This window comes from Mustela putorius, unplaced genomic scaffold, assembly GCF_011764305.1.
Source record: "Mustela putorius furo isolate JIRA1106 unplaced genomic scaffold, ASM1176430v1.1 tig00537335_pilon_pilon_pilon, whole genome shotgun sequence".
Taxonomy (NCBI): Eukaryota; Metazoa; Chordata; class Mammalia; order Carnivora; family Mustelidae; genus Mustela; species Mustela putorius.
Window position 1 is genome coordinate 2853843 of NW_025422457.1, and position 20724 is coordinate 2874566.

Genomic DNA, 20724 nt, shown 5'->3' on the forward strand with positions numbered 1-20724 from the left:
TTCTCCTCCAGTCCTCTCCACGGGACCCGATCACCAGAGACACGCCAAGGCCTGATGACTAAAGCATGCTCCTTGGGGACACGCTGATTGTAGAAAGCCAAGTGCCGTTAGAAGCAAGAGCAGCCCACTCGGTTTTCAGACGGCCCCAGATGAACAAACACATAAACCATCCCTCCGCCTTTTCTCTCCCTGCATGTCAAGCAGTAGGTGGTGCTGATAAAAACACCACCTCGTGTTTGCTCGGCACTTGACCGTTCCAGGGCCAGCCTCGTGGGCCCCAAGTCACCCTCCACCCCCCACACGACCCCAAACCACTGCCACCCCAGTTCCACCCACGTGGCTGCTTTCCCCGCCGGGCAGCCCCCTGCCGGCCACCACCCCCACCCCACCCACCCCACCCCGGCGGGGAGTCCACGTGTCAGGTGGATTGTCTCGTCACAAAGAACCAGCGGGCCAGAAGTGTGGGCAGAGAGCGGAGGGCCGCGTGTTCAGGCTCTCTGTTTATTATGTTCTCCCAGCCTTGTGTATAGTCGAGGCGAATGACAGGATTCCACTTTGCACAGGAATGAAACAACTCAATGAGGACTCCATCAGCCAAGCGGTTCCTACGGCAGATGAGCTGTCGCGCATCTCCCGTGCACGCCCCGTGACCCGGCCACGCGGCCGCCTCTCCCTGCACGCGGCAGAGGGACGGCGGCAGAAGGGTCCGATGGGAGGGACCACCACCAAGGGCACATGGTGCGCCGAGCCGGCCTGGACCTCACGCCTGGGAAGGCTGGCGGCCCCGTCCTGCCGTCTCCCATCCGGGCCCACAGCATCCTGTGGGGTCCTGAGAGGCCAGGGGGACCGGGAAACATGGCTGCTCTCGGCAGCTTCCTCCACAGCCTCATGCCGAGTGGCACAGGTTCTCAGAGGCAGGGGTGGCTCTCCGCCTCCCTTGCTTCTGACCCGGAGAGACACCTACTTAGAGAGGGTGACCCTCGGCCGACTGCAGGACAGCGTCAGATGGAACGTGGAATTCCTCTGCTTGGCTTGGGCGTAGGCACACCCAGGGTCAGGAGAGCTCTGGGCACTCATGTCGATGGGGGCCGTCTTGCCCCTGAACGTGCTGCTTTTCACTGTCCCTTCTGCTTCGTGGAGAAGCGGACGCCACGTCAGCCGCTTGCCTTTCCCGTCCTGTTCCTTCCTCTTCAGTCTTCCCCACTCCTACCCTCTTGACACAATGGGTTCATGACTTTCCCTCACAGTCCAGGGCCCCGGGGGATGGGGTCACCCTGGCCCCGCCAAGGAAAAGGACCCAGGCCCTCGCCCTACCCAGAGGCTGGGCCGGCTGCCTGGGCAGAACACCATTTCACAGCTTTGGTTTGCTCAGAGCAGCAAGTTCTGGGGCGAGCACCAAAGAAGAAAATCCACTGGGAATCTTCCAGCTGCCCATCCAGCCTGAGACCGAAGAGGGAATCGTGAGGGCTTAGCGCAGGAACTGAAACCCCACTGTGGCCTTGGAAAAGAAAGCCCCAAAGGGCATGACAGTCCCAGGATAGGACACACCCTTCGCCCACTGCCTGAGTTCCACCTACCCTGTCGCGTGGCCTTGAACACAGAGGCACGACCTAAGGCTAATGACCAGAGGGCATTGGACACAGAGGCACGACCTAAGGCTAATGACCAGAGGGCATGAACACTCATGAAGGATGGAGAGGCCCAGGAGGCGAGCTTGGAGGAAGCACTGCGAATGAGAGACTCGGCTGGCTGCGTAGGGAAACCTCTCCAGAGCTCCCTCCAGACACCCTCCAGAGCTCCCTGTCATCGGCCGACCCGATCGCTGCCTCATGCCCTGTGCAACTGGGGCAAAACCATTTTCATCTCAAAGGAGCACGTCGGACTGAGACAGCACAGGGTGCAGCCCCCCAGAGTCTGACTCAAGGCTGGCAGGTTCCCCATTATTGTGCCTGTTTGCCTCTGCGTGCGCTCTACCCTCTAGGCCTAGCCCCCCGTTAATCTCGGCCGTGCTCCTTCTCACTCCCCAGGCCGGTGCTTCCTGACCTCATCCACGCGGAATCACCCAGGTCGCTGTAAACAAACAACTGCTGCCGTGGGTCCCATCCCCAAGCTGTTCTGGGGTGGGACCTAGACATTTAGGTCTGAAAACTCGCCAGGGGATTCCTAGGAGCCGCCAGGGCTGCGAGCCACTCTCTTAGACCATCTTCTTTCCAAGCCTACTGCATGGGAACTTACTAAAACTGCAGTTTTCTGGGTGCCCCCCCACAAGACTTTCGGATCAGCATCTCTGGGTGTGCGTCCTGGGAATTAGCACTTGTAACAGGCTTTCCCAGTAAGCCCTGGGCACGCTCCGAGGATGCTGAGCGTCCTCACCCCACAGGCACCCTGCGACTGTGAAGGGTTGTCATAGATTAGGTTCTGTTTGGTTTGCCCAAGGCAACAGGTTATCTCCCACTGGCTTAAAAACAGGCTGACACTCAAGTGGGGCCGAAAACCCACTTGTGCGGTGGAGAGCAATCCTAAAATCCACCGCTCTGCCTGGCCTCCTGCCCTGGCTTGCCCTGGGTCTTCAAAGTGCCCAGGCCCAGAGCATGCCTTGAGCCCAGAAGGCAGTCCACAGCACGAGCCCGGCATGAGGATTAAAGGAAGACCTTACACGGAAGGGGCCCCTGCAGATGCCCACGTAATGGGGCAGGCGAGGACCCAAGGAAGAGGAACTAGGAGAGAGGGCAGGACGGGGAGACATGGAAGGTCGGGGATGAGGTATGCTTTGATATTGCTCTAGATGTTGTAAACATTTTTCTTTGTTTCATCACAGACCAAAATCTGGGTTGGCATGACCTAAGTGCCTGAACTTAGGCATCGGAGCAGAGAGCTCCGTGCCTTTTGTGGAAAGCAGGACAGAAAGCGTGTGAGGACAGCTCCACCGCATGGGAAGACCATCTCTGTGGGGTACTGGACTCACGCTCACAGTGGTCACATAAGCACGCACGCACGCAGACACTCCACGGGAGTACCATAAATAGAGCTATCACGTTCCTCTACACACAGACACACGCCCACATACCCTCCCATAGCGGCAAAATTCAGGACACCCAAGCTTGGTCCTTCACGCCTCCCCATCATGGGGGGGAGTCACCGGGCGCCATGACATCGCCATCTGCAGCCTTCATTCCATTGGCAAGAACTCCAGGCCTCAGGGGAGGCCACGGCCCAACACTCTTGTGCAGACTTCTGGGGACAGTGGAAGCGGTAAAAAGGCCCCTCTTAAACATTCCATTTTTCGGGAGCTCTGTGCTGTTCTGACTTACATGCACCTCATATTCAACAGTAGAGTTGGCAGCAGTTGCACATTTCATGTGTAAACAATGTTTAAAATACCCTGTTCAAGAATTTGATCATTAAATTAATTCTGGCAGCTTTAGCTAAGAATGGTTTTTTACCAGTGGGGGTAGGGGGACACTACCTGATCTAACTAGGAACACCCGTTCAAGGCTTCAGAGTCCTTGAATGTGAGATTTCACAGGATGCTTCAGTGTGAGGGCCAGGTGGCATGTGTTCTCGCTCTCCTTGGTGGTTCAGACAGACTCGCCAACCCTCGCTTACAGATATAACGTGTCATGGCAGGGCAATGGACCCTAAAACCAGGGCGACTCAAGAGCCCCCTTGGACTTGACTAGCTGCAGCCAAAGAAGGAAGAGTTTCACAGAGTGTCTGGAAAGGAATGAAACGCTGGAATCTGGTGCATCTAAAGAGGCCCATCGCCCCACACAGGGAGAATGCTTCAGCCCAGTTCTCAGTCACCAAAACTCCAGAGTTTGTGCCTAATCGTAGTTCTTCCATTGAGTCAAGCTGAAAGTTTTGGAGATCTGCAATGAATCCAAATCCATTGGCTGTGAATCATCCCAATAGTACTTCCACCATATTCTCCATGATTTGGTCCAGCTGGAGACTGACCTCTTCCAGATTCCTCTTCCACTTTCTGGTCTCTCTGCTGAGGAGTCACATCTTGGGCGTTACAGACTTGTGCCAAAGTCCACTTTTTCTCAGTCAGCTAGAGCTTTATGCTTGTCCTCCAAGGAAGGGTTTCCTGACACAGCTCCAAAAGCAGTCGCAGGGTACCGTGAAAGCATTTTAGGAAGATTCTCCACAGCCAGATGTTCACAGTGATCTTAGCCTCACCTCCTGTTCCATGTTCAATCCCAAAAAGTCAGAGATCAAGAAGGAAGTTGCTGATTAGCCAAGGGTGGCCCTCATGAGAGAGACCTTTCTAAGAAAGCATGCTCCCAGGAAGCAAGCTGGAGAGTTACAGCCTAAATTCCCATTCTCCCCCATCATAATTACATGACCTGCATGGAAGGGGGGACAGGGAGAGACAAGTAAAGTATTAGGCACCATGAGAGCTGTCCATGCTATGGGAATTCACCTCCCTTTGTCGAGCTGTCTGTCAGTCTAAGAGATCATGATGTGTGATGCCTCAGGGAGGTGAGGGCAGAGAATATAGTAAGCAACAGAAAGGATATATGGTGCCCCATTGCACAAAAGTCTACTGGTGCTATGTTCCCTGGTCATTTGACTTCTGGAATATTTCTTGGTAGAACTGAAGAAGATTTGCAAGCTGTATCCTTCTTAAAAGCAGATCCACACCAGAACTCATGAAAGGCATCTCCCAAGACCCTCCCTGGAATTGTGAGGGTAAAAAAGTCTTGTGAATTTCCTAGGCTAAGATGGGCAGTGATCACAGCTCCTCATACTGGTCCAATGGAAATGGAAGAAATAGCCATGGAGTTTGCCTCTTCTCCCAAGGCCACCCGTTAACGACAGTGCTAGATACCTGGGATTCCCCAGAGACCTCTCTCCATGGTGAGGTCCCAGCACCCAGGACTGGTCATTACATTGTGACAGCAAATCACAAACATGAGCCAGAGTCTTTAAGCTCTTCCTCACAGGGGTATGGTACAAGTTAGAGTCAGGAATCCTAACTGAGGAGGGTGTGGAGGTGGTGGAAATTGCATTTGCATTATTTACACATAGCCCAGCGTAGCAAATCTGCCTTCTCAGCGGCAATGACCCAAGGCATTATGGAGGGCAATTTGCTGACCCAATAAAAGGGTAATAGCAGCAAGGTGCTACCACTAACCGAAACACAAACATGGGTAAATGGAAGAGTCCAATCTCTGGTGACTGGATCTTACTTTGGAATGGCCTTTCATCCATTTCTCATCCCCAGGCTCCCAACCTAAGTGCCATTGCTTTGTGAACACCTATGACATATCATGTTAGAATATGGTCTTGGCAGCAAAGGGAGGGGAAAAGCCAGTGATTTCCAAGAGTCCCCATCTGAGGTCTAACTGAGCCTCCTCTGGCTTTGGGACAGCAAATCTAAGTACATTTTGGACCTCAGGAACCTGGGATAAGAGTCTTTCTCCATGAGGCTGTGTACTTTTCCCTGGGCTTGATCAAAGCAAGTCAGGGATGGCTCTTGCATGTTCTTCCTCGTGGCTTCTCGGGTCTGGAAGTCTATGTTTACCTGGAGACACAAACAGAAAGCATGGTCACAGGCCCTCAAGGGCCAAGGTGTCTGGCAGCTGCTCCTAGCTGTACAATAATTATTAATGACAGTGTCTTACACATGTAAGCTTATTCATACTTTTCAAACTGTTTTCTTAGAGGTCATCCCCTTCGATCCCAGCAAGAATCCCGAGAAGTCTGAAGACCCAATATTCCTCATCCCAATTTACAGATAAGGACACTGAAGAAAGGAGATACTGAAAAGCTGGTTAAAGTACTATAGAGAGTTGGTAACAGAGCCAAGGCAAAATCCCAAATCACTTAATTCCTAAGCCAGGAGGCTTCACCATGCCAGGAAAAGGGTAACACTGAAGGTAAGTATTAATGTGGATTCCTTAAAGTAAGCTTGCCCTCTTGTTCTTTCTTAACTACTAAGGAAACAAATGCCCCAAGAGGAGAGACTATGGTTATAATGGACGTCTCTGTTCCAAGCAGTATTATAAGGAGCCTACAATGTCCTGGCCACTGGCCAAAGTCCTCCTCCATCTCAAGTCAAAGGATAATTGAAGAGCTTCAGGGATATAATGCACCAAAACTCATAGATAGCAAATATTTTTCTTCTATAAAACCTTCCCAAGTAAAATTCTGTTTTATAACTCAGCGCAGCCATACATAGAAATTCATTTTATTATTTTAGTAAGTTATCATAAGATAATAGAAATGACTATAATTACTCATTAAGGAGCAGTGGCAGATGTTGACCAGGTGCTTTATCCCTAATACTCAAGAGTAGTCTTGAATGATACGGGGTATTATACTCTTCTACACTGGGGAAAACGTGGTTCAGAGAGACTAGCTAACTTGGCCAAGACGACACAGCTGGGAACAAGTGGATGCTCCTCCCACTAAGGCTTGCTGCCTTCCACTAGGAAACTAATATGGATTCAACGGCATCTGTCCTTGCAGAATCCCTATAGAAACACAGGTCCTACAGGCGCGTGCTTGACAGCTAAAACACTCCCTTACAGAACAATTTTTTAGAAGTCCCAGGCTCTGCACCTTTAAAGTGTTCCTCCCCCCTCCCCCCCATTAAGAGCCAGAGAGGTAAGGCTCAGTTTAGAAGACAGTACTCATCAAGACTGGCTCAAACCCCAACAAGGAGTGCAATGGATCCATGGATAGAAGACTCTTGCCACCACCAACACACCTCCCTCGGAGCCTGCACATCCACAAACTCCTCAAAGATCCTATGGGCCTTGGAAACCAGCTTTGCAGTTGACCTGGTCTTCTTGAACTCCTCACAGGCCAGCCAGAATTCCAGGTTCTCCTCGCTGAACTCTGTCTTCAAGAAGGCGCGGAACGCAGCCACCCCATCTGTGGATGTGGAGGGAGGGGGAAGGAAGACAGATAGGAAGGGACTTAAGCTCATGAACTGCAGAAGCAAGAGAGAAGGGCAGCCATAATGTGAGACCAGCCCTGACTGTCCAAGCCCCACTGCCCCACATCTGCTTGAAGACCCTACCTCTTAAACACACAGGTACCCTTGGAGACAAGCTCTACTTGGGGCTCAAGGACTGCAGTGATAGGAGGGAGAAGTGTTGAGGAAGCCATAGTAATAATGACTATAGGGGGCCCTGGTCACTCTTCATCAATCTTTGGTGGTCACTGCCTGTCCTTTAATGTAGAGTCCTCTGTCCCCTGAGTCCACTGGTGAACCTGTGTTTCTAATTAGGCCAAAGTAATATTTGTAATGCATTCCCTACCCTAATCCACGTTAACCACCCTGACAAAAAAAACAACCTGTTATAAGACAAACTACAGGAAGGGGTGAATGCCTCAGGACTAATCCTTCACTACTACCAGAAGAAAGCCTGAAAGTACACACTGAAATTCAGTCACTAAAGCCATTCTGTTACCTTCACAGGGTTCCTAGCCTCTTCTAAAAAACTTCTGAGGTGCTGTGTTTTAATGGTTTAGCCTCTGGATACTTTGTTTTAAAAGATCTTGCTTATCAAATTACATGTTTTAATTAAGATTAATTAGAATTTTCCTCCCAAATGATTTAACAATGAACACATCTTTTTCATTTTTTTTAAATCCATGTCATGCATATTGCCAAGGAGAGTTTCCAATCAGAGTAAGGTGAGCAGGGTTACCACGTAGATTCGGAAAACAACACCCCTTGATAGCCTATACATTCAGCTAATGTTTTTATATGAAAATATAGGTTATAAATTGTCTTAACCCTCAACACATTCTCCTCTACTCAAATAAGAGCTATTTCCTTCTACAGACTGTCCTCAGGGGATGGGCAGACACAGCCTAGAAGGAAGTTACTGCACTGATTAAAAATGGCTCTGTCAAGAATGTTGTTTTTGTTTTGTTTTGTTTTTCGTTTCTAAAACTTGTTAAGAGGACAAAATGTCAACAGTTCTAAATGCTGAGGGAGGGGATCACCTGGGCATCCGAGGCCCACAGGTGTGACCCAGGACAAGGAGCTGCCCAGGATCGTCCCAGGGATTCCTGGCGCCTCCTGCTATCAACATATTTAAATGTCTGTCTTTACCTTTGTGAACCAGTTTCATTTCTAATTAGAAAGTCACGGGGAGGGGGCGCCTGGGAGGCTCAGTCATTAAGTGTCTGCCTTTAGCTCAGGTCATGATCGCGGAGTCCTGGGATCAAGCCCCCCATCACAGGAAGCCTGCTTTCCGCCCCACACCCCCACTCTCCCCTGTTTGTGTTCCCTCTCTTGCTGTGTCTCTGTCAAATAAATAAGTAAAATCGTAAAAAAAAAAAAAAAAAAAAAAAAAAGTCATTGGGTATCTTTGTCTTTCAAAATAGATGTGGTAGTGCCCTACACTGGAATAATCGTCATAAAAAACCAAGACTCTTAGTTGCAAGAGCCAGGAACTTGAGAGAAAAGGGTTTTGATGGAATTGCCACAGTTAAGCTTTAAATTGAAAAGAAATCTAAGTTTGGAGGCCTGAGTGTAAAGTGCTTAACAGACGTAGGGTAGCCATGAAGTTTACCCTCCAAGCCAGTACATTTTTGAGAGTGAAGGGGGGCATGCCTATTAATTACACAGACACAATGAGCATAACCATGCTCACCACAGACAAAAACCAGGACATATGATCACCTTAAGACAAGACATATAGGGACTCCTGGGGGCTCAGTGGGTTAAAGCCTCTGCCTTCGGCTCAGGTCATGATCCCAAGGTCCTGGGATCGACCCCCGCATCGGGCTCTCTGCTCGGCAGGGAGCCTGCTTCCCTCTGCCTCTCTGCCTGCTTGTGATCTTTCTATCAAATAAATGAATAAAATCTTAAAAAAAAAAAAAAAAGACAAGACATATAGTTCTCTAAGATACGGAGTATGGAGAAAGCAGAACATGATGTGAGGCTGTTTCCCATCAGGCAGGATGGAAATAAAATTGCTCCTGTGCCAGGGAAGGAAGAAGAGAGTAGCACAGGTTAGACCCATAGGAGAGGTTGGCTCAGGACCCCACGTACCCTCATTCCAACCCTGGGTTTAAAGCCCTGAGAGGAGGGAGTAGAAACCCAAGATAAAAGGGGAATCGAAGAGAGCGTGAAGCACTAACACGGGATGATGAGGCACAGAGATGACCGGAGAATCATTCACTCAGTTTTAACGATTTCTTTTTTAACTGCTAATATACAAATACATCAGAAAACAGGTCATAAAATCTGCCCATAAAAATGCCCTGCAGATGCTCTATTTTGCCACACCTCTCTCCTCCAAGTTCTTACAGATGGACTCCAGAAGTTTCCACAGGCTCTGAGGAACTCAGATCTGAGAGCTCGCCTGCCCGCCAGGAGACTGTCATTGCCTGCAGAAGGGGCCCCTGTAGCAGAGGCCACAGGGCAGTGACTGGACGGAACACCAGCCGAAGCTGTGCAAGCTCCAAGGAGACTCAGTGCCCGCGAGAGCCAACGTGGAGCTGGTCCAGCAAGGCAGTCTCTGAGCGGTGACTAGTTCACACAGGACAAGAGCCATGGACGCGATCAGTGAATGCAGGGAGGACATGAGGACCACAGGCCAAAAGCCGTCTCCTGTGGGAAGGGCGGGGGGAGAACCCAAAAACACTGTGCATTCATCGGAAAGAGTAAATTCAAAGTGGCTTGGAAGAGTAACTTGGCAGGACGTCCTCTGTCTGGAAGAGAGCAAATACTCCGAATGGCAAGCTGAAGTTTGGTGCTTGTGTCAGATTTTTGTGTTGTTTTCCATCGAGCAGAAACAGGCGCTTTGTGAGCCACCTGACTCCAGTTACAGATCAAGAAAACTACCTTTCTGCCTCCCTTGCTGGTGCTGGTCACGATAACACTGCTAGGGCACCTCTCCAACCCCACGGAAGACAAGAGACAGACATTATCTCCCATCATCGAAGTCTCCGCTTTGTTGGGCCCTTGTGAGGATTGAAAAAGAGAGAACGCCCGCAAGCCCTTTCAGGAATGTCGCTGTACTTCTCCCAGTCTGGCAGGGGACGAAGCTGATGCTTGGAGAACAGGCTTGACAGAGTTCGCCCAGGTAAGACTGTGTAGCATGAAAAATACAACGTATACAAACTCCCAACCCAACACAGCCATGAATGTGAGCCTCCGCTCATTCATTCGCTCATTCACACGCCCATTAGGGGAACCAGGCGTTCCACGAGGTGTGCTAGAAACAGCCACAACGAAGCCCTCAGAACTTGCAGTGAAAGGGCCATTTGAGCCAAGAAACCATAATTTGGTAGTTACGGAGTGCGTGATAAGTGGGACAGCAGGGGAAGCACGGGCTGCTGTGAAAGCACCCAGCGGGGATGCCTGAGCCAGATCTAAGGACGGGAGGGAAGACTTGCAGGAGGGAGAGAAGCTTCTCGGCTGGGACGTGAAGTGGAGCAGCAGGAAGCTTTGTGCAAGAAGTGGGGGGCGGAGGGGAGGGAGAAGAGAATCACAGGAAGGGAGAGCCATACTGGGAAGGCCCGTCATTAAGAATGTCTGAGTTGTTAGAAAGAGTTCAGGAAAACTAGTGTAAACAATGACCGAGCCTACTTACAAGGCACATTAAGAGGTCTGTGAAAGAGCCAGAGAGACGGAAGGATAACACAGGACTGCAAAAGGCCAGGGAAGCGAAGCTTTCAGGAAAGAGGAAACAGCCATGTGTCCAGTGCTACCCAGAGGTCAAGCGAGCTATGGTCTGAGACACGGTTGTTGGACTTGGTGATAAGGTTCAGCAACCATGGGCAGGTGCGGTTCCAGTGGTGGGATGGGGGCCCTGGGCACGGGGGTGAACGTGGGCGTGATTAAGAGGAAAGGAAGCAGAAAGAGTCCATTTAGATGTTTCTGGCAACACGGGGAAGAGAGAGATCAGACAGCATAACTGGAAGGAAACAGGAGGTCAGGAAAGAAGGTTTGGGGGTTTTCTGGTTTTGTTGTTGTTATTGTGTGTGTTTGTGTTGTTTGTTTTGTTTTGTTGTAAGATGGTCTTGAGTGTGTTTGAAAGCTGATCTAATCAGGAAAGACTGGTCCTCTAGAAGGAGTTGCAATTAAAGGAAAGAAAGAGTTTAATTGATCAAATGCTGCCCCTCAGAAGGTACAGAAAGGGGCCTGAGAAGAGAATTATGATGGAGAGGAAGAGAAGGGGCTGCATGTGGATACAGGGAAGTTTCTAGTTTGGGTGCAGAAAAATGAAGGAGTTCCTGCCTGATTTTAGCTGGAGAAGGTGGTGGGACCTAGGGAAGGCAGGGTTTTATTTTTATGTATTTATTTAGGATTTGGGGCAGGAAATTTTATTTATTTACTATATGCCATACTTTTTGCTGGGGATTTTGCAAACACCAGTTCAATTTATTTTCACAACAATGCAGATCCATAGATAGTAGCACTCTGGTTTTCCAAACGAAGACATTAAGTCTTACTTACAGAAGTCGAAGACGTGTCCCAGTTCCACAGCTGAGCAAGAAGAGCCAAGCTTCACTACCAGGTCCATATGACGCCAAAGCAAGATCTTTTCAGACATATTTGCAGGCAGAAGGAAAAGAGCAAGGGAAGAGAAAGATGAAGGAATCAAAAGAACATATCTGGGGAGGGCAAATCCTAGACAAGGAAGGGGACCAAGAAGAAGTAGGAGAACTTGTCTTCTTTAAAGTCAAAAGTAGAAAAAAAGAAAGTGGGGTGGATGAAGATAGAAAGAACTGCTTAGGGAAGGGCCATCTCCGAGATGTATAAAGCTGAACAACCTCGAGCTTCATTAATTTGGGGTGAAGTCCCTGTGAAGACGGTCTACCTCCATGCCCTAGGCTTGAGGAGATGGCATGAGTAAATCAGATGACGTCACCACCTCACAGAACTCAAAAGCTAGTCTACTGTCACAGACATTGAGCAACAATTTAAAAATAATTAGTTGAATATTCTAAGTCCAGTGTGTGCTAGAGAGGTTTGGGAAGGGTGCAGAACAGCTACTCTGGAAGAACGAACAGGAATCGGGTGAGAAACAGGCAAAGACTTGTGAAGTCTTAGGTTCCAGCTCCTGGACAAGGCTACGATGCACCAGGAAGGGAGCAAGACATTTGACTCCGGGGATGCGCCCAACGTTCAAAGAAAGGACCATCAGCTTCAGGCTGGCAAATGAAGCTTGAACCCAGAGACAGCAGGGATGTGGGATCTAAAAGTTGGAACGTGGGAAAAGGGGAGAAGGATAATAGGAGGCTGAAAAAAAAAAAAGGTTGACATTAGAGAAGGAATTTTGGAAACGACCGCTGCGGGCCTTGACTGCACACTTAGAGCCACACATCACACTAAATGCTCCGTGAGCCACAGGCATCTACTCTGGATAGTGAAGTTATACAATAGGCCCTGAATTACTGTCATTTTGTAGAAGATAAAGGAAGCTTGGAGAAGTGAGATCAGTCACTCAAGGTCACATGATTAGTAAGTGGCATGGATACCAAGCTACAAAGCCAACGTTCTTACAGGAGTCAGCGGTCCAGTCCCTGGCTGGGCCTGACGGCGGGGCCTAAAGGATGCTTACACCAGCAACGGCTGGAGGGGGAGGGCAGGGGGTCCGTCTCAGCCCAAGACTAGGGGGCCATGAGTAACTCCACGGATGGAGATGTTTCCAGGAATGATGACAACAGATGAGGTGGGGAGAAATCGAAAGTCACCGTGGAAGGCAGAGGAGTATCTTGAGGTAGCAGAACAACCTAGAGACAAAGATGGACATGGGCAACAGAGTTCAACTGAATGACCGTGGAGGCAGTGGAGACTGACTCAGGCGGGGGTGGGGCTTTGAAGTAAAATGTGTGGCAAACTCATACCCAGCTCAGAATCACCTGTTGGCTTCACGGAGGCAACCTGCGGAACCCTGTTGGTGCACCTGGGACAGAAGCGCCACTGTCCCAGTTGGGAGCATCCCGTCTGATCAGAGTCAGACCCATAATTAGCTCAATGACCTTGGACAACACATTCAACTTCCCTGGGTCTCAGCCTCCTCAACTGCAAAGTGAGGGGGATGGATCTGATTAAGTCTCCCTGGGGACATTAGCGCTCTGCTCTGCGCTCCCTTTGCCTGCGTCAGACACAGCTCTCCGCAGACTGCTTCCCACCCTCCCCACCAGCCACATCGTCACTGCCACACACAGAGGACTTACCCCGGGCCAAGTCCTCTATTGTCCAATCTACGTGTATCAACTCCTTCCACCCTCACACCCACCTAATGTCAAGGCAGAGGTCCTGGCGTCAGACAGCCTGGGTCTAAATATGCATGACCTCAGAAAAGGGTCCTAATGTCTTGAAGCCTGCCTCATCTCATCTGGAAAATGGGAATTATACTGGGACTTACTCCCCCCAGATTGTTATGAGGACGAAATGAAGCGGTCCACGTTTAAGTGCCCTGTGGCTCACTATCAGAAATCAACACATGTTCGCTCTCACAGAAATTTGTTTCGCTACGAGGGCAAGTGACTTGGAGAGCTCAAGTTCAATGTGTGGGGTCACTCAGCCAGTAAGAGGTGGACAGTGGATTTGCACACACATCCGGATGACTTCAGAGCCCACTGCCTGTGTCTCCCCTCGTGATCACCGGAGAGCCCCACCTTAGCTCTCCCTCCAAAGGAAGGATGGACGAAAACCCCAAATCAAGCAATCACACTGAAAACCCATCACAGGAGGGCAAAGGTGACCTCTGGTTTACAGAGCTGGAGATTCTCCTGCAAGAGGACACCTGCCATCACCTCATCTGCGGTGACAACTGAGACCACTAGGTGCTACCAACAACCTGAATTCTGCCGAAAACTCTCCTCTCTCCCACGGCAGGGCCACCTCCCTAAGGCACAGGGGCATCACACAAAGCAGACTGGTGCATTCCCCAATGGTGGCCTGGGGACACTCTAATCAAGCATGGCTGAGTGACCCTGTAAAGACCTCGAGCTCTCTCAGGCGCCTCACCCAAAGATGTGGTCACCTGCATTTCCACGGCTGGCTTCAGAACATGTGTCCAGGATTTCAAAAGAAGGGCTTGAGGAGAGATGGGGAAGGGGGTGGGAGAAGGCCTGGGAAGGTCCGGACCTGAAAAGCCGCAGCATCTCGAGAACAGATTGTGGCAAAGAAAAAGCTCACAAAAGCCCCAGACAGACGGTGCCGTCCACAGCCCTCTCCTCTGTTCACCCTGCCCTCTAGTTCCCCTCGCTCCCCACCCTGCCGCATGCCCAGGCCTGCAGGGGAAGGACCAGGGCGGGGAGGGCCACGGTGGAAAGAAAAACTTCACCTGAGAATGTGGAAGTGAGAAGCGGGTGGAGCCCCTGCCCCCAGGCTGCAGGAGCCCCTCCCTTTCCAGAGCAGGTGACAGCAGCTGCCTTTGTAGGCAGACTACCTGGCCCAGACCCGGCCCCCCTTTCCTGCTTAGGGGACCCAGCAAAGGAATCACAGGGGACCAGAACCAGTGCATTTCTTCTCGCCTAGATCCTTCCCTTCTCCTCCTAACCCCTCCCCCCTCTTCCCAGGGACTCTCTGTGTGGTTCTCTCCGACTGTCAGCATCTCGCTCAGCCCGCATCCTGGCCTTCGGTCCTCCGTCTCTTTTGGCCCCTGCTTCCCTCTTCCCCCTTCCTTCTCTCCACCAGGACCCTCTCTTTCCCTTCTGCTTGTCCATAAGCTGAGGCTGGTTAAAAATGAAGGATACTCATTTATTTCTGAAAGGCTCATGAGCATTTGCTGGCCTCTCTCCCTGTGACCTGCTTCGCTCCTCTGCCTGTGTAAGGGCCTATTCAGCCAGAGCAGCCTCAACCCGGCTGAACTGCCATTTTGTTGTAAAACTTAAATTGACTCTGCCCCCCCACCCAGGGGAACTTACTTAAAAACAAGTCCCCGAAACCAGCCCCAGGTAACAAAGCTCAAATACAAGGGTGGGTCAGGCTAGGTGGAGACATCCGATCAGTGGGGAGGGGGTGGGGAGCATACTGTCTTCCTAGCTACCAAGGAGTATGGGCCCCGCCCTTTGGGAGGCTTTTGGGGGCCAATTCTAACCAAGGTGTGATAGGCTGGGTCAAATGTCTACTATAGGGTAAACTGTAATTTAATTGGTCACCTAGCATCACTGTGCAATTTTCTCTGTGTGTTACAATCTCATTGGCCACCTGTGTGTAGCCGGGCCCCACCGCATGGCCTTTGCCTTTGAAAGCTAGTCTATGAAACAGAGAAGGGTCTCTCTCTCTTGTAAGAGGCGCAGCCCCGAACGTTCAGTTAGATTCTTGATGCTTGGTGCGAAATAAAGCTTTGCTTGACCTTCACGTTGCACCGGTCTCGCTCCTTTAATCAAGGACCCATTTGGGGGGCCATAACACCTGGGCCCCTGAGTGCCCCAGAACCTGCTCCTTCCCAGATACCTAGGGGACTGGAGGCCCCCCTTAGCACCTCCACAGATTCCAAGAAGCTGGGAAGAGTCACCTGTCTCTGATCCCTGATGCTATTCTGCCTGGGGTTCTGTCCTGAAACTCTTCTGTCCTGGCTTGGACCCATAAACTAGCTCAGTGTCTCCTTGGGCACCATGCCTCAGTTCTGTCATCTGTGAAATGCAGATCCCAGCAGCTCCAGGGGGGGTTTGGGGGTGAGATGAGTTAATACACGCAGGGCCCAACCCTCAGGGAGCACTCCATGCGTGTTTGGGACTTTGGTGGCTTACGGAGTCATCATTCAGAGTAAACATCCCTAATTCCCCGAAACAACCCTGGTCACTTAAAGGTAGTAGGTGAAGGGTTCCTGGGAGATAGGAGAGACAGGAGGATCTGCCTTTTTTTTTTTTTTTTTTTTTCTTTCTTCTTTTTTTTTTTTTTTTTAGTTTCATTCTTTCAGTTCACTTTGGTTTTCTTTGTATGGCATGCTAAGAAGGCAAGGCTCTATGAACATTACATATTTTTTGAAATTAGTGTCGATCTAGTCACGGGAACGGAAAGGCTTGTGTCCAGAATTCCTGGAACACTCGGCAGAATCCTGGCATCCCCCTGAGCATGCACACAATCTCCAAGAACATCCCCGTGGCCGCACATGCCGCCTGCCGCCGGCATTCTCCCTCTCGGTTCTGGGATGCAGGGTGCTTACATAAGAGAAGAAACTGGGTCACTATGAATGAGCAGTGCAGCTGGTGCGGCAGGGAGGGTAGCTTAGGTAAACAGTTCAAGGTCCGGGAGCCCTGATTCAGCTGGCATGGGAGTGGGCTTGAGTCTCGATCAACTCCCAGGCTTGGAAAAATACCAGATCACAGGAAAGATTTGGGGGGGGTGGTGGTGGCAGGAAACCTCTCTGTTTACTAAAGTGCCACCCAAAAGACCAGAGTCCTCTTGCATCCCTGATCGATAGGAAAAAAAATAAACTGGTTCCAAGGTCAGACAGAGGATAGGAAAGGAAAATATATTTATAAAACCCAGGTTACATATACTGATGGTGAAGCCAAAAATCTCTTTCATTCAGAACTGAGTTCACCACTTTGAAATTGTGATGAGAACAGCATTAGGATCAAAGTCTTTTGTGTGTGTGTTATCTATAAAATAAAGGTTTTTAAACACATCACAGGGGCTTAGCAAGGTTTAGATAAGGAGGTTATTTAGAGAATAAACTATTTGCAGTTACTCACATTTATTGGAAGCAACTGCCATGCTAATTATACTTCAGTCTTACGATTAACATAATTTTCTTCAATGATCTTCACTTTGCTAGTATACATTCAGCAAGATGGGATGTCATAATAGTAGTAGGACCTGACAGCTCTTAGGCTCTTTGAGCCAGAAGGGACATGAGAGACCCTAGGATCGAGCCCTACACTGGACACAGGCTCTAAGTTTGGGTGATTTCTTATTCCTAGGACATGGTAGCAGCAGACAGGGGACGGCGTGGGTCTTACAACCCCTATTCTAATGTCTGTTCCTATTTTGTCAAGCAGGAGATGTTATCATACAACAACCACAAAAAGTCAAGCTAGAATCTGTATCTGCAGCTATGGTGAGAAATTAGCAAGGAGTTTGTATTGAAGGGGAGACAAAAGAGAAGGGGTCCCTAGCAGGGTAGAAGCATTCACAAATGACTCCTTCAATACAAGAGAAGTATTATAAAACTCCAGGTGCACTAGTCCATCACCTAAAAGATGCTAAAAAGTCCAGGAGTATTTGTCGAATTGAGCCAACAAAGGAACAAGGCAGGGAGGTTCAAAGAGGGAACATACCAGATTTGCCTGCAGGGCTTTTGAAAACCGAATCCCCAGAGGGAGTCTGAGGGGCAACGGGAAAAGGATGAGGGAGATCGGACAAAAGCTCCTGAGGCAAAGAGGGGTGAGGTATTATGGAATTTGAATAAGCCCCCCTGTGATTCTGACACATCCAGCTGCCTGGGGAAAGAAGCTGATGCCATCTCCAGCAAACAGGAATCCATGTTTTCTCAGTGAATTTAATGTTGGATTATAACCCAAATCACCAAAACCGGTCTCCTTTGGGGAGCCTCCCTCTCCGTCACATTATCATGCTTCGCACTTCACAACCACAATCACATTTAATCCTCGAAGCAACTGTGCAAGGCAGGTCTTATCATGCCCCTTTTACAGAGGAGGAAAGCAAGGTTTAGAGAGGCGATGTCGTTGGCTGGAGGTCACACGGCTGGTAAGCGACAGAATGGGTGCTGGAGGCCCATCCAGGTGCTTTCCATTCGATTTTGCAGCAGGCTTGGAAGAGTTACTGTCTTATCGGTTCCAGGCACTCCTTCTCAAAGGCTAAAGGCACCCACATTCCTGGGGGCAAGTAAAAATTCTAGCACTGCAGACAGGTTGGCAAGGAGGAAGAGAAGCTTCTTCCGACCCGAGTAGACCTCCCATCTCTCTAACCCTCAGCCTCCATTTATCCAGAAAACACACTTGCTCTATTTGTTTCTTTACTGTGCCCCCCCCCCCGTCCACCATACCTGCTACATAGCCGGCATTGGCGATACACGGACGACAGGCCATCCAAGGGACGTGTTGCCTCGGGACGTTGGAAGGCTGTAATCCAGAGCTCAGTGGGTTTCTTGGAAAGCACAGACCACCTGCCTCACCACGATCTTCCAGATTCATCGTGTTACTCCCTTAGGTTTTAGAGAAGTGCTTCTCAAGCTTCGGTGGGCCTTAACATTACTGGAGGGCTTGAGAAAAATTTCCTGCGCCCCTAGGCCACGGAGATGTTGACCCAGCAGGTCTGAGACAGAACTCCAGAATTTTCATCTCTTACAGGCTCCCAGCAGCTGCTGCCTTCTTTGGATCACACTTGCACTAACACTGTTCTAGGATTTGGGGGGCTTGGCGAAGGATGTGGGGAGGGCTATGCAGTGAGTGGGAACTAGATGGTTAAACTGTACATTCTAAAGCTAATGACCATTTGGATGAATAATTAAGGAATTTCATTTGCTCGTAACTTTCATGCTTTTGCTTGCTTGAGGTATTCTGCTTGGTTGCTGTGTGACCAGATCAAGTTGTTAAATTTTTCTGTATCTCAATCATTATCCCAAAGGGGCTAATTTTAAAAAACTAAAAGCTTCCTTATTGGACTCCTTTTCGCAGAGATGGATACTAATTCTGTGCACGCAAAAGAGCTTTCAGTTGTACTAGTCCACTAATCTGGAGTCCCTGGGCCTGGTGGGGACAGCTCAGCATAGACCCTCCGTGCTCTGTGCCAAGGACCACATGGAGGCCCAGGGGAAAGTGCTCTGTCACCCAGGTGTGGGATCAGGCTGAAAGAAGGGAGAAGAAGGGGAAGGAACCGTGTCTACAGCTTCCTCTTCTAACTGGAATAATCTAACTTTTATGTTTTAAAAAAAAAAAAAAATCCCACAAAGGAAGGAGGGAGGAAGAACAGAAGGAGGGAGATTCCGAGTTTGAACTGGATCAGAGTTCAGGACTGAATGTCCCACTAAAAGCAGGACAAATAACAAGCATATGCCTGAGCCTCATGAGGAAATCGAAGCAGAAGACAGACAATTTTGTGCCCACTCACCCGCAACCCGTCAGAAAACACATCTCCCGCAAGCTGGGAGCCTTCCTTCTCCTGGGTATAAGCTACAGACACAGGAAGGCCTCTCGGTGTGCGCACACACACACACACACCCAGGAGCAGCCTAAGTGCACAGCTCAGACACCACGTCTAACTGTCCCCTGGTGAGCAGGAGAAAGATGCCAACTTAACCCCCATTAGAAATCCTTCGCTAGCTAATAAAGTCATCAGCAATTTCAATTTTATTTTTCATTTCTTAGTTTAAAAAGAAAAAAAAAAAAGCCCTCAGCAGGTGGCTATCCCCCAGACCTCCATGCATGCCTCTTCAGCTTTATAAGCAAATGTGACTGGAAACCAAACTGCTCTAAATATTTGCTTTCCAAATTTCTTTTCACTGTCAAGTTTAAAAAACAAGGTTGTTTTCTTCTTTTCCTGAGGCTGGAGCCTGAGAAGTGTTCCCCACACAGCAGGACCCTGTCCAGGAGAGAAAGCTTCCCAACACAGGTGCTTTCGCCCCTCATTTGGTTGCTTGAACCATCTCCACTTTGAAGGGGTTTTACATAACCCGGCAGGCAGCGCTGACTCAAACCACCTGCCTGGGCGTCTGCTAATGGCCCCGTCTCAGCATCCTAGAACAAGAGGGTAGGACTGGATCCAGTGTCTGAGACATCCTCTTCCAGATCCTTCATTGCATAGATGAAGAACCAGATTTTCCAGAAGACGGAGGGATTCCGTCAAGGCAACCCAGCTCTCTGGGAGCAGAGGCGGGTTAGCACCGTTCGTGCGCAGGTCTGACAACCAGCTAACGTTCATAACTTAATTGCACAGAAGCATCTTCTCCAATTAAGTAGAAACCAGGCTCTACACCCAAAGCAGCCCTGCTGCCGTCAGGCCGGTGAGGACTTCTAATACCCACAAAACAGGACGACGAGGAGCATCGGATGTCGAGATTCTATTTGAAATCCTGAAGCTCCCTTGTCTGTAGGCAGCACGCTGGGTTATTTTTTATGTTATTTGTATGCATGTCCGCGTCTCCGAAGGCTGCATTCTTCACCAGGGAGGTGCTGTCCTGTTCCGCTCGGGGCCCCCGCCCCCAACCAGCTGCTTCACACAGACCTCGAACATAATAAACACTCAGTACACCTTTCTTCAAATAAATGAGGGCCCCAAACAGCCAGGCAGCACAGGGAGGGTAAAAATGCTCTATAAATTGAGAATGGGAACAACAATAATGATCTGAATTATCTGAAATGGAAAACTCAGGGAGGACAGTTGCCTAGGTAGGAAGGATTACCAGGGGGTTGGTTTCTAGACTAATGCACGTTTTTTTCTGGAAGCTCATTCAGTGATTCTCCTTTCTTTACTTTTGAGGACATTTTGCTATCTTAATTGAAAGCCTTGCACACCTCTGATCAACTGCTGTCCCTCCTAAGGGACCAGCACACATGCAATCCCTTTGGAAAAGCTTAATCAGCCCTAATTGAGTCCCAATATTAGCCCAAATTAATTAGACTTTAAGAAAGTTGTCAACACCCTTCAAGGTAACCTGGCTCTGTACCCTTAGCCTTCACAGGGAGAGAGCGGTCAAGCTCTAAAACCTGGAAATTCTGCCAGCGACCCATGAATACAGGTCTCTCTCTTCTCAAACGCATGCACTCCATTGGCTTTTTATTTCCGTGTGAAACAGAAATCAAAACAGAACATCGGACTCCAAG

General features: G+C 49.6%; 1 protein-coding gene across 6 annotated transcripts in view; it reads right to left on the minus strand.

Moving 5' to 3' along the window:
- Nucleotides 1-460: 460 nt before the first annotated feature.
- The window catches only part of RGS8 (regulator of G protein signaling 8), a 41818-nt gene continuing 21554 nt past the window's right edge, over nucleotides 461-20724 (minus strand). For all 6 annotated transcript variants that reach the window (XM_004767914.3, XM_045074325.1, XM_004767915.3 and 3 more), the window contains 2 exons: nucleotides 6719-6885; nucleotides 461-5530 (listed from right to left, as the gene is read on the minus strand). In XM_004767914.3, coding sequence (XP_004767971.1) covers nucleotides 5348-5530; nucleotides 6719-6885 — 350 coding nt within the window. In that variant the 3' untranslated portion in view covers nucleotides 461-5347. The remainder of the gene's footprint in view (nucleotides 5531-6718; nucleotides 6886-20724) is intronic.